At 44.1% G+C, this 12,766-nt stretch overlaps 1 protein-coding gene across 2 annotated transcripts in view; it reads left to right on the forward strand.

Annotated features, from left to right (window-relative positions):
* Positions 1 to 2,910: 2,910 nt before the first annotated feature.
* EPB41L4B (erythrocyte membrane protein band 4.1 like 4B) overlaps positions 2,911 to 12,766 on the forward strand; it is a 213,965-nt gene continuing 204,109 nt past the window's right edge. For both annotated transcript variants that reach the window (XM_054381648.1, XM_054381649.1), the window contains exon 1: positions 2,911 to 3,210. In XM_054381648.1, the coding sequence (XP_054237623.1) occupies positions 2,911 to 3,210 (300 nt within the window). The remainder of the gene's footprint in view (positions 3,211 to 12,766) is intronic.

The following is a 12,766-nucleotide window of genomic DNA, read 5'->3' on the forward strand; positions in this document are numbered from 1 at the left end:
AGCCATGACCACCATTAGTGCCTCTGATAATTACAGCTCTCCCATTTAAGGATCTTGATAAATAACTCTCTCACTAACGCAGTACTTAGTATTATGGAAAAACCATTGGCAAGGCTGCCAACTTGCAGGGATTGCAACTGTGATATGGGTTAGTACAAACAATTCACTTAGGTCACAACCTTTCCTGTAGCAGTGACCAAATTCTATCTTCCAAGGAAGACTGGAGTACTCCATTAGAAGTAGATATTGCAGTGAAGGGCTATTTTGATAAAGATTTTAAAGTAATGCCCTTAACTACAGCACAGATGAGGACTGCAGCAGTTTCTGTTTGTGCCTCCATTAGAAAGCAAGCAAGTAGTAGCTTGAGGAAGGACTGTAGGAAAGAGGTACCAGAAAACTGAATCACTTCAGGGCTTGCCCACCTCAAAATGAAGAGAGGATATAGATGAGTGGAATGTAATACTACAAATCCAAATGTAAAAAGTACTGTAATACTTCTCACCTTGCAATAAATGTCTCATGGCACCACCCTCAGTATCCACAGTTGCTCAAGGCTCTTGTTCCAAGGCTAAAGGTAGCTCCTCTAGTAATAGGCAAAATAATGGTGGAATTAATTTACTTCAAGAGAGGCTGTGTACCAAAGAAGCAGCTTTGTTTCCCCTCACCACCAGCTCCTCGCAGAAGATCCTTTACCACAAGCATTATCTCATATTGCTTAATATGAGATTTAATGGGACCTCAGTATCTCCATGGTGGTTCTGTAAACAAAGCACTGTCACTGTTGTATGGCCACTGGCCTGTAATCTTGGCTAATGCAAGCCAAGCAAGCCTAGGTTGACTCCTTTAAAATATCAAGACTTCGTTTGCATGACAAAAGTTGACAGAGACAAAAGGTTGAAGTCTTACAGCTGAGTAAAGTTTTTAACACTGCAAAAGTCTTCTGACAGGCTGGTCCTGAGTGATACCAGATCTCCCTTTCACCCCACATGCCCTTCCACCAGAATTGTCCTAGCTCCCTCAAGAGACAATAGTATTTCCAACTCTTTGTGTTGCTTATGTTATGCAAAGGAGCTTTATAGGACTGTGATAACTTCACAGTATTCAAAGCAGTAAAATAACCCCAAGGTATGCCACACTATTCAGGATCTGAAAAGAAAACCCAATAAAAAAGTCTCCTAATGCAAAACCAAAAACCATCGAACTTCCCCCCTCCCGTTCCCTCCTCCCCCATAATCTATAGTAAGGGTCTACTTTGAATTGTGAACATTAGCAGGCAAAGACTAGCACCTTTCCACTCGCTTTTAATAAAATGCAGCTGTACAGTACAATAGGACTGCAGATGCATCCCTGCTAAAGATCATGAAGTTTACTGACAGTCTTGGCTGATGAGGCTCTTCGAGACCTGATCTAGTGCATTGAAGAAACATAGAAAAGGATGCAGGTGGTTACCTAATGCTATCAAGTGTCAATAAAAAATGACAAGCTTGGTAAGCTTTTTGAATACTTAATAGGACAATGCTTGTGTAAACCAGCCTGGTACCAAGGTTAAGGGCAATAAATCCATAACAGAAACAAACAAACAAACAAACAAACAACAAACTTCACAAGTAGCAAATTATTTCAATTTCAAAAGTCCCTTAGATCACATCTCACCATAGAGTCCCAGCATTAGTCCCACTGATTGTTTCTCCGAGGCATGATTCATGTCCAGCATTTTATACATGGCAATTCAGCCAAAGCGGTCCCACTCAAGCCAGAATACATAAATATTTCATTTATTGGCAGAGCGACTGTGTGAAAGAGCGTTCCTACCTATGGATTTGCTGTGACACTGAAATAAAACCACACTCCTTCCTCACGGCTGCAGAAACCAAAGGAAATAAAAGCCTAGAAACAGGTCTGGAAGGTCTGCTTTTCCCACGAGATCGCGCTCTCGAATCTCTTTTCTTTAAACCCCCAGACCATGGGGACTGCAAAGGCAAACGCGGGAGCATTTTCACACGCTGGGCAGACGTCTCTGTGCAGAAGGGACGTAAGCAGCAGCACTAGCGGCGGGAAAGGCGGTGCGATGCCCTCCTCCTCCCCGCGGGACCCGCGCGTCGGCCTTCCCCAGGAAAGGCGAGAGGCGTCCTTCTGCGTGCGCCTGGGCTAGTTAGTTCTGCACCTCGTCGTTTCTCATTTCGCTATTCACTTCCCCCATCCGCTCTCCCATCCGAAGGGGCGGAAGAGGCACACCAAGAGGCAGCAGCAGACCGACAGCGGCAGACAAGGACGGCCCAGCGGTGGCCCCCGTGTGCGCGGCCAGACAGCGCGTCCCCGGCGGGCCGCCCCTGGATCGGAACGAGGCGCCCGGAGACTAGCGCGGCCCGAATAGGCCCTGCTCCCCGCGCCTTGTCACTGCGCCTCTTCCCTTGACGGCCCCAAGGCGGTGGCGAGGGGCAGCCGCAGCCACCGCCCCCGCAGCCGGCACGACCGTCCCAGCACTCGCGAAGCAGCGACATTGCTGGAAGAGCGGTGCGGCGCTTTGCTCCACTGTGCTGCGAGGTCGCAAGCGGCCACAGGGTCTGAGGAACGGGGAGGTGGCAGGCCAAGGACGACTGCCCCAACGCCAGCCCCGCCATCGCTGCCACAAGTGGCCTCCTGCCGCCCACCTCAGTAGCTCCCCCTGCCCGCCGCTCGGGTTTCCCCACCTCAGCGGTGACGGGAGGGGCCGCGGCGCGGCCCGCCCAGCCCTGCCGGTGGCGGGCGGTGCTGCAGAGGGCGGAGCGGGCGGCAGGGGCGGGCCGGCCGGCGCCCGGCGCGGGCTGACTCCCGGCGGGCGGCGCTGCTGCGTTGCTCGGGAGGCGACGTGGGGCCGGGCGCGGAGCTGTAGGCTTGGGGGTGTGAGCGGCCGGGCAGGGCGCCCCCAGGATGCTGCGGTTCCTGCGCAGGACCTTTAGCCGGCGGTCGATGCAGCGCTACGGGCGAGGAGCAGGGCGCGGAGCCGGGCGGGGTGGGCTCGGCGGCGAGGGGGACGAGCGGGACGGGGGGCTGCTAGGAGGAGCCGCCGCCGCCGCCAGTTCAGGAGGCTTCCCTTCCTCGCCGCACCCCGGAGGAGTCGTGCACAGTGCCGGAGCCCCCGTCCACATCCCGGCTGCCGGCGGCAGTAAACCGGTGCTGCAGTGCCGCGTCCTCCTGCTGGACGGGACCGAAGTCAACGTGGAGCTACCGGTAAGTAACGTGTGTTTGCCTCCCTTGCCTGTGCTTGCATCTGTCCTCTCCCCTCCTCCGCATCGTCTCCCCCCTTCCTGGTGACAGGCAGTAATGAGTGTGTGTCGTCCCCCCGCGGCTGCACAGTATGCGCCGTTCTCTGGGCAAGCTTCTCTAGTTTCTTCCCTCCGCGGGCGTTTTCGTCGCCGTCCCTGCCCGCATGCACCTGCTGCCAGGTGCGCGTCGTGCCTCCCCGCCATGTCCGCCTCTCTGCTAGCACCCCGCTGCCCGCCTTCTTCGTGCTGGCTGAAGCTGACTGCGTGCTCTTCCCTCCAGCGAGCGTTGAGGTTGGCACTTGCTCGCCTCCCCGCCGCTGCCGATAAAGAGCCCCTTCGCAGCACTTCAGCGGCGGCTTTTCCAGGAAGGGTCGTTCCTGCGGTGCGCTGCCTACGTTCTTCCCCGGCTGAGTCGGCGCCCAGCACTGCTGGCCTTCACGGCCACCACGGGCATGCTGTGTGGTGGGATACTGAAGCCTCTGCGGGGAGCGGTGCCTTTGGTCTTAGCACCCCCCGGTTTGTAGCCGGCAGGGGCGGCCTTACAGCACCTGTGGCGCCGGCGGGGAGAGCGGGGCGAGGCCGCGCTGTGTCCTCCGCGGGCGGGGGGCTGCGGGAGCACCGCCTCTTTATTCCTTGTTTTATAACGTCCTGTCCGTCCCTCAGCCGTGGAGCGTTTGAGGGGCTACCCTCGTCCTGGGCAAGTGCCCGTCCCGAGTGGGGAGGGACACCTACGTGGAGGGACGCGGTGTCGGGTAACCCCCGGGGCCTCAGGGCTGTGCTGGTGCTGCCGGCCCGGCTCCCTTAGGTCCGCCCGGCCGCTGGCAGTGCGGGGCGGTTGGGCTGCCGGTGCCTCAGGCGGTGGCGGCGGGGCACCGAGGCCGCTACCCCAGCGGGTGCGTGAACGGTGCGCGTTGAACTTTTGCTCCTCCTGCCGCTGTGCCGGAGGAATGAGGAAGGGACGGTGCCGGCCTGCGGAGCTTTGTGTTTAACTGCTTGAAGTTTGTAGTGTTTTGCCATCCCCAGAGCCCGCTGTGTGTCTTTTTTCTTTGTATTTCTTAAAGGAAGCTTCACGGTGCATACTGTTAATTTACAGAGTCTCGGGTTTGTCAGACGGTCAGTCCTCACCGCTGCTAAATACTTGACACTCGTCCGTTATTGCTGACCTTTTCGTTCTCTCTTGAAAACCAAATATCCCTTGAAATAGTATGAAAGGTTATCGTATTTCAAAAACATTTAATCGTATTTAAATATCAAACCAATTAATCACCAGCCATTAAGCTTGGTCCTCGAAAACATGTAGGGGAGCTTGCTACTAATGAGTTTAATAACATTAAAAATTGCACACTATTATAATCTCCAGTTGTGTAGAACAGAAGAAGGAGTGTTCTTTTCAGAATACATTTTGAGTTTTACGTGCCTTTTGTATCCGTATGTATTGGCATCATTTCACTAAAACATGGAATTTGGCAACCGTGGGGTTTCTGCTTAAAAGAAGCTGAGGAGCTCCAGTAAGACTCTTGCAAGTGAATATAGAAGCATGTAGATGGAGCCATCTAGAGATACTTTCTGCAGAATTACCAGGCCTCCCTTGCCATGCTGACTAGATCACACATTCCTAGATACTGGAAATGCTAATTTATTTCCTCTCCTCACATCTTCACAACTTGCTGCAGTCCTCCTGACATCTCACCACAAATCATTTTTGATGAAGACTTGAGGAATGTTATCAGCATGCTGGTGATTTTCTTATAGAGGGGTATGTAAATAAGCTTAGTAAATATTTTGCTTAAGGTTATATTCACTCTGATTTATGAGTTCTGCTTATGCTGTAGAGCCTGTTTAAGACAGTCTGTGGTTTTTGATGCATCAGAAAATGAAGTAATGGTACTCTTCTTAGTCGTTTAATATTGAAAGTGTATGAAAGTAGCTGCTTGGTCCAGTAGAGAAGATGGGGAGCACTCTTGCTTGAATTTGACCTCCAAATCAAGCCTTAGATTGTCAGTATTTTCAGAATGAGAGCTGCTCATGCGGTAGTTGCAGCTCATTTGTCCAAAGACAGGGTAAGAAATCGGAAGGTTTTTTTCAGTGAAATGCTTAGACTGGTGGAGGACTCTTGATCGCGTAATAGCTGTCAGTGTCTTGAGGATTAAAAACTATTCTGTTGAATTACATAGCTGTTCCTCAGCCTTTTTCTTTCTTTCATGAAAAGTAACACCCACACTGTGTTAGAAAAACTGAAAGAGGCGTTGCACCATTTATAGAAGTAGATCAGTAAAGTTTCTCTGAGCTTTGCAGCTTCAGATTTTATGGGATTAGGCCATTAAACAGAACATACTTTAATCCTCAGAAGCGGTGGTACAGGGTTGGTTAAGATGAAGAAAGTAAGTAAACCTTTTCCATTAAGAAAATAAATAGTCTGTGGTGGGAAGGAGTGTGGGCTTCATCACCAGTGAGCATTTTTCTCATGAAATATGTAGGTAATTGCAGAGGACTTAACTGTGCTACTGGTTGTGTTTACATGCATGTATTTCAGGACATCCTGGCATCTATAAAATGTGTTCTTGTGCTACCTGCTAAGTTTACATCCCATTTATCTTCCCGGTGGAAAAAGAAACTTGTTGATACAAGGACAAGATACTATTGCAACTACAACTTTTTAGGCTTCTAAGGCTTTACTTAGAAGTAATCAAATGGTTTATTAGATTTTTAAAGAAGAATACAAGGACTATTTGTGCAGGGGAATTACAGGAAAAACCTTAATGAGAGAACTTTTGCTATACATGGGAAAAAAAAATCAGAGTTTCTCATTGACTCATTGTTTTCTTGTTCATTTGGTTTTTAATAAATACTTAAGTAAAGCTAACACCCCCCCCCCCAATTTTGTTCCAGTCAGATGTTTCAGGTTCTACCACAGTATTTTCTCACATGAGGGTGCTGATGGTGGTATTGAAAAAGTAAATCCTACATCAGTAGGTTGATCACTGCCTTTGAAGTTAACATTATTTATGCAATAGTATCTGTATAGAAACTACACATCTGGTAAGCTTTGACCTACTCATCATGTTAACAGGGGTAAAGATTTACCCTTGTTCTCCAGATTCTTGGTTTGTTCTTCCCTAGGCTGTACAGGAGTATTGTGGCCAGAGCAGCCTTTCTTCTTCATCTGTATTTCCATGCCTACTTCCTTCTAGGGCATTTGCACTTTATGCTTTTTACTGCATGTCCTCTACCCTCAGACTACCCCACCTGCTGGCCTGCCCTTTGACCATGTTGTGTACTCTTTCACTCCAAGATATTCTCTGGCTTTCCTGAACTTGATTCCTACCCATCTGTTCCCATACAAATATTTACGTAAAATTATTTTGTGTGCTGTAGATACCCCTGGATAATGGTTTCTATATGCAGCTTCTCACATGAAATTTCAAGGGTTGCTTAATGATGCTGTCTTTTTTGTTCACTCTTAAGGCAAGAATCATGTGCTTTGAAAGTATTCTTTCTGAACAGAAATGGATGGCTTTTTAAACCCATGAGCTCCTCAGGGCCCTGTATTGAATGTGAGATGCTATTAAGGTTGGTTGTATAGGAGTGAGTGGCAGTCGCTGTGGGGTGATTTCCCAGGGGAAGGGGAGCGTAAATGGTGTCATTACTGCCTCTTGACCTGACACCGTGTCTGCAAATTGGAAATCTAGTTATAAGAACTGATGCAAGGAGAAAAATACTTGTATTAGAAATGATCCTTTCCTCCTCTTCACGTAGATAGCAGTGTATTTCTTTTTACTGGGGAGAACCTGTTTAGTATCTTCTGTGTTTCATCTTCACTTGCACAGGAGGCTATTACTTGATTTTGTAACTTAGCTGTAGGCAGATAGAAGGCCACTTGCTTACTGCTGTCAAAACTACATTGCCTCTTTTTCTGAAGGACTCACAACTTTAAACAGAAGAAAAACTGATTATGGATGAGGCTGCGTTCTTACATGATGAATGCATGGAGGGAACATTGACATTTACACAGTGATGATGATGCCTGCTAGTTAGTATATAAACGGAATGGTCTATAGATGGCTTTCAGATGAGGCCAAAAAGCCAAATTTCCCTTGACTTTAAGACACGATTCCTGGATATTCTATAAACAGATTCTCTGATTTTTAATTACATGCATCTTATAAGAGCTTAAAGGGAGTTTATGAAAGATGACTATTCAGTGAGACTGTCCTAAGCATTAGGAATTGATGTCCCTTGATGTCACTGAAAGTAGTATTCTGTGACAAGTTGGAGGAGGGCAGGAATGGAATAAACCCTTGCAGGGTGTTGCTGGGTTTGTGTAATCTAAGTAGGATAAAAAAGAAAGAACAAATGGTAAGCTTACTCTGCTATGAAAATCTTCATCCTGCAAAGCAGTTCTAGGATACCTTACATTTTCTGTGACATGAAGTCATAGCAGTTAACATGTTGTCTGTCATAAATACTCCTTTCTGGAAATCACCATGTGCTGGTAAATTTCTGTGCAGCTATGAATGTCATTACAAAGACCTATGCGATGTATTAGAAAGTAGGTGGTATTTAATTATTAAGTTAATGAGCAAGTCAAATATAACTCTTCAGATCTGTGAATTGATTTCAGATGGATAGCTCTTGTTTTATTTCTTTGCCTTCCTTTTGGTGTATCTGTTCTAATAATTTTCAGCTGCTGTGGAAACACTTCAGGATAGGGATAGTAACTGTTACTCAGTACTCTGTTCCCCATCTCTACTTTTTTGTATCTTGTATCCTTTTGTTACTCCAACAAGAATAGCACAAACAACAAAATTTGCTGTCTGGCTTATATGCTCACATTAAGCATAACTGTTAAATTAACTATTGAGTAGTCACCTTTATCTTACAATTATTGGTAAGTGTATTTGATTTTATAAAATTAAAAATATCATGAGAGAAGTACAATTCACTTTTTCTTTCTTTTATATGAAACATGATTTCCCAATGGCATTTCAGGAATATTAACTCTAGAGAAATACACTAATATGTGCATTTAGATTCAGGTCATTCTCTGGAGTCTCCTAAGCGAGGAATTACCCCCCTACACACTCAAAGACGTATAGTGCATCAGAGGAGGAACAGGGTTTTTTTATTATTTCTTTAAAGCTTTTGTGACTAATGAAATTCATAATATGCCTCCTTTATGCAGAAATTACCTTTCAACAACATAAAATTAGAGTACTTGCTGGGAAATTATTAAAAGCATATTTGCAGCACTGAAAAGGCCTCTCATGTTTATGAACTCCTGTGGGCACCAGCACCTGTAGTCCCCCTCAAAAACGGATCAAGCTCCCTTTTGATTCTGCAGTTCATGTTGAAGTGCTTTTTCATTACCTTAAAGCTCTAATCAAGTAACTGTAGCTAGTACTCAATACGTTGCCTTCTAGCAGTACCCTTTAATTATGTTGTCTATGCACTGTATACCTTGATGCATTGCTGTGTATACGGAAGGTGTGTGAAAAGCATTCATAGTAGAGTCACGTACAGAATCAGGGACATACACAGCCTCGGAGAAAGAGGAGTGCAATGGGCTATGCACATGTGACTGCAGCTGTGCTGCTGAAATTCACAGTGTTAGGTTCTTGAGAGAGAAGAGGGAATTTTAGGCCCTTGGTGTGCCTACCAAACATCCCCAATAAATCTATAGCTCATAAAAGACATTTCAACAATACATAGTAAAAGAGTAGGACAACGAACAGCATTTTGTTTTGGCATATGCTAGATAAATTCTGCTTGTGAGTTGCATTAGTAATTCATGGAAAACAGTACCATGCTTCAGTGCAGTACAGCTAGAGAGGATAACAGGTCTGCTGCTGCATAGAATTGACAACCAGTGAGGGAAAGAAAGCCAGTGATGAGAGTAGTATACTGCAAAGACAAAAGTATGAGCACCTGATACTAATCCTCTGTTGGAGAGGTTATGTGTTGCTATATTAAGGTTGCTATATGCATTCTTTCAGAAGCAATGAATTAGAATACAGCTATACATAGGAAAATAACCATGTGAAGTGTCAGTGTTGCTGGGCCTCTTCTTAGCATAAAAATGCATTTTAGTAGCAACTCTGCACTGAGCTTAACTGCGTGTTCATGAACATTGCAGAAACCCTGAAGCCTGTCATGGATTTGAGTAGAGATGGACAATAGGAAGGAAACTTTCAGAACAGTTATAAAATGATGTTTTGGTGTTTGGATTTTTGTTTGGTTGTTGTTGTTGTGTGATTTTTGGTAAACATTTTGCTTTTTTTCTCAGTGGTTATTTTGTAAACTAGATTGCTGGCTAGCAAACCTGTAGCTTCAGGCTCTTAGTAGGGGTGTCAAAGAGGAAAAAGAAATGGGCATGTAAAATTTCCGATGAGGTAGGAAATGGGAAGAAAGAGACTTCAGAGCAGCCCATATAGAAGAGAAAGCAGAGGACTAGTTTTGTTTGGGGTGAAGAAGCTAGTCCTGGAAGAAACAGGCTGAAGTGTTGAAGAAACTAGAAATGGTATATGAAGTATGGGATGTATTGTCCATCCAGTTCTTTTCAGAAACAGAAGAGACATACCTATACTGCTTCTCTGTGCATGCTTTTCTTCCTCATGTCCTTCTTTGTGCTGCTTCTTGAAGCATTTCTCTTTTCCTGTAACTTTCTCTGAGAGGCTGGCTTCATATAGTGTCTCTCTCGAAGCACAAGTCGATTTTACGATTCAGGAGTTCTGTCTTTAAATTCCCATCCATTTCCACCCACCCTTCTCCTTTGCAGTCACCTTCCTGAACAATTCTCTAGACTTTTTCTGTGTGTGGATATCATCTGTGTTACTAGCATGGTATCTAAATAATTTTCTTTTTAATAAGAGCAGTTCTGTGGAATTTTTTTACCCCACTCTGTTTTCCCAACCTGTAAAAGTGGTTTTTAGCTTTGTATCTCAGGAGCAGCTACAGAAGCTGTGAAACAGGTCGTCATAGAAGATCTCTTTAGGGAGACACTTTAAAGAGCACTACAAATCTGCTTCCTTCTGGTTTGGACCTTGAGCACAGTTCTTTGTCCTATTCCCTCTTACCAGTTTAGATAATTTTTTGTGGTTCTCTGCAGTTGTCAGAAATTTTAAATGCTCTTCAGTCCTGTTCCTTCCCCACAAAAATACAGTTTTCCCAGCTCTGGCCAGAGATGGGGATCTGTGGCTGGTTTAGGAGATCATTCAGCCAGCTTGGCTAGCAGAGTGTCCTCTCAGGGCACAAATGTTGCAGATGATCACTTGTCCAAAACATCCCCAATTGTAGAGCAAATATTAGGGGAAGGTTGGTAGCGATTGGTAAAATAGTTAATTCAGAAGTTAAACTGCTTCACTTCAAAAATGCATGGTTTCATATGAGACAACAAAAATAGACAGGTAAATTCAAATATTGTAGGAAGGAGGTTGAGAGAAGAAGGGAGAACATACATATTAATTGCGTAGGCCCTTTGCAAAATGAAATATGAGTAAGTATGAATAATTTCTTATTTACTGGAAGGGTGAAGTTGACAGCTGTTACCTGTACATGCAGTGTTGCTGGGTTAGTATTTTAAATTAGTTGGGAAGCACATGGAGTTTTCTAGTATTCATTTTCCAATGCAGACTATGCTAAATATTCTTTTATTCTTTCCACATCAGAAATAAAAGGGATGGAGGGTAATGAAGTGACCATCTGCTCTTCATTTGACTTGCTATTTCCATTTATTTGTACACATCAATGTAAATATTTCCTGGACCACTAGCTATATTGTGGTGTGATTATTTTACAATATTTGTTGAAGATCCAGAGTCCAGCCATGAAGCATGAAAGATGTTCAGAAATAATTTATCGGCTGCTTGTGTTTTTGAGCTGAACAGATTCAGAGTATTTCCCCTCCTTGTTATTATGGAAAGACAGATAGTTTATCCAAACAAATAACAAATGTCATCATCTTTGTTTGTTTTGTAAGTATACTGACAAACACATTACATTGACAAGTATTAAAATCATGATATACAGTAGCATGTGGAACAGTTGATAAATAGAGACTGGAAATGCTAATTGAGGATACAATTTAATGTTTGTGAAGTACAACAAATAACTCCACACAAATACATGCAGAATGTAGGTCCTTTCTTTTAAAGAACTTGGAGGATGCTTAGGGGACTTGAGCATCTCCCCTATGAAGAGAGACTGAGAGCCCTGGGGCTGTTTAGTCTGGAGAAGAGAAGACTGAGAGGGGATCTGATCAATATCTATCAATATCTGAGGGGTGTGTGTCAAGTAGAGGGAGCCAAGCTCTTTTCAGTGATGTGCAGTAATAAGACAAGGAACAAGTTCAAGCTTCAACATAGAAGATTTCACCTCAGCATGAGGAGAAACTTCTTTCCAGTGAGGGTGACAGAGCCCTGGGACAGGCTGCCCAGAGAGATTGTGAAGTCTCCTTCTCTGGAGACTTTCCAAACCCACCTGGATGCATTCCTGTGCAGACTACCCTAAATGATCCTGCTTTGGCAGGGGGGTTGGACCTGATGATCTCTTGAGATCCATTCCAACCTCTAATACACTGTGATACTGTGACTCTCATGAACTTAACAGCATCAAATATATAGTTAGAAAAGATAATGTTATGATTTAGGGATTGTAATTAAAGTATAGTAAGATGCAAAAATATTTCAAAGAATAACTTATCCAAGGATTAATTTGTTTGCAGCTGCTGGAAAATAATGCTTTTCACAGTAGTTCTTTGTAGTCCTAGTGATTAATTGTATGTTTTTTTAATTGATATTTTTATATATGTATGTAAATGTAGGCTTGAGTGAGACAACATCGATTTCTTTTGCTGCCTAAACTGAGACTAAGCTAGGAAACCACATTTTTTAAATTTAAAGTTTCTTTACTCTGTACGTTTCACTATGTGAGGCCTTGTAGGTTATGTATTAGATGATGATCAATTTCCGTTCGCTGTTAAGCTTTAAGATTATCCTAGTCTGTGGAAAAAAAATGCTCATTTTAGTACTGATGAATAAAATAAACATGGTAACTGCATCACATCTCTTTTTTTTTTCTTGTTGTATTGTCTGAACAGAATTACTTAATATTCAAATGTTACCTGCTTTAGCTGTGTAAGTGAACATTTTTGACATTTTTCTGAGGGAAAAAAGGAACAGTCAGTAAAGTTTTTCTTTTATCCCCCTTGTTCTCATGCAGAATTGGTCAAGGCTGTTTTCTGTCATTTAAATAACTCTCATACCTTGTTAGTGCTTCCTGGAGCTGTGGTATGGTATGGTCATAAATTTTGGTCTTGCGTTTATGTAAAAAGACAAAAGCCAAGAATTTCCATTTTTATAAGCAAATCTGAAAACACCAGTACTCTGTACAGTGTACTCTGTACAGTGCTGTGTTGCCAACAAAGTTTACTATTCAGTAAAAATGCAAATCCTCAGTGTGTATATAGGTTTTATAGTCAGGCTACTTAATGAGTAGAAATTCTTTCCAAATAACAAACCTTCCAC

The sequence above is a fragment of the Indicator indicator genome, chromosome 6 (assembly GCF_027791375.1).
Source record: "Indicator indicator isolate 239-I01 chromosome 6, UM_Iind_1.1, whole genome shotgun sequence".
In the NCBI taxonomy this organism is placed as follows: Eukaryota; Metazoa; Chordata; class Aves; order Piciformes; family Indicatoridae; genus Indicator; species Indicator indicator.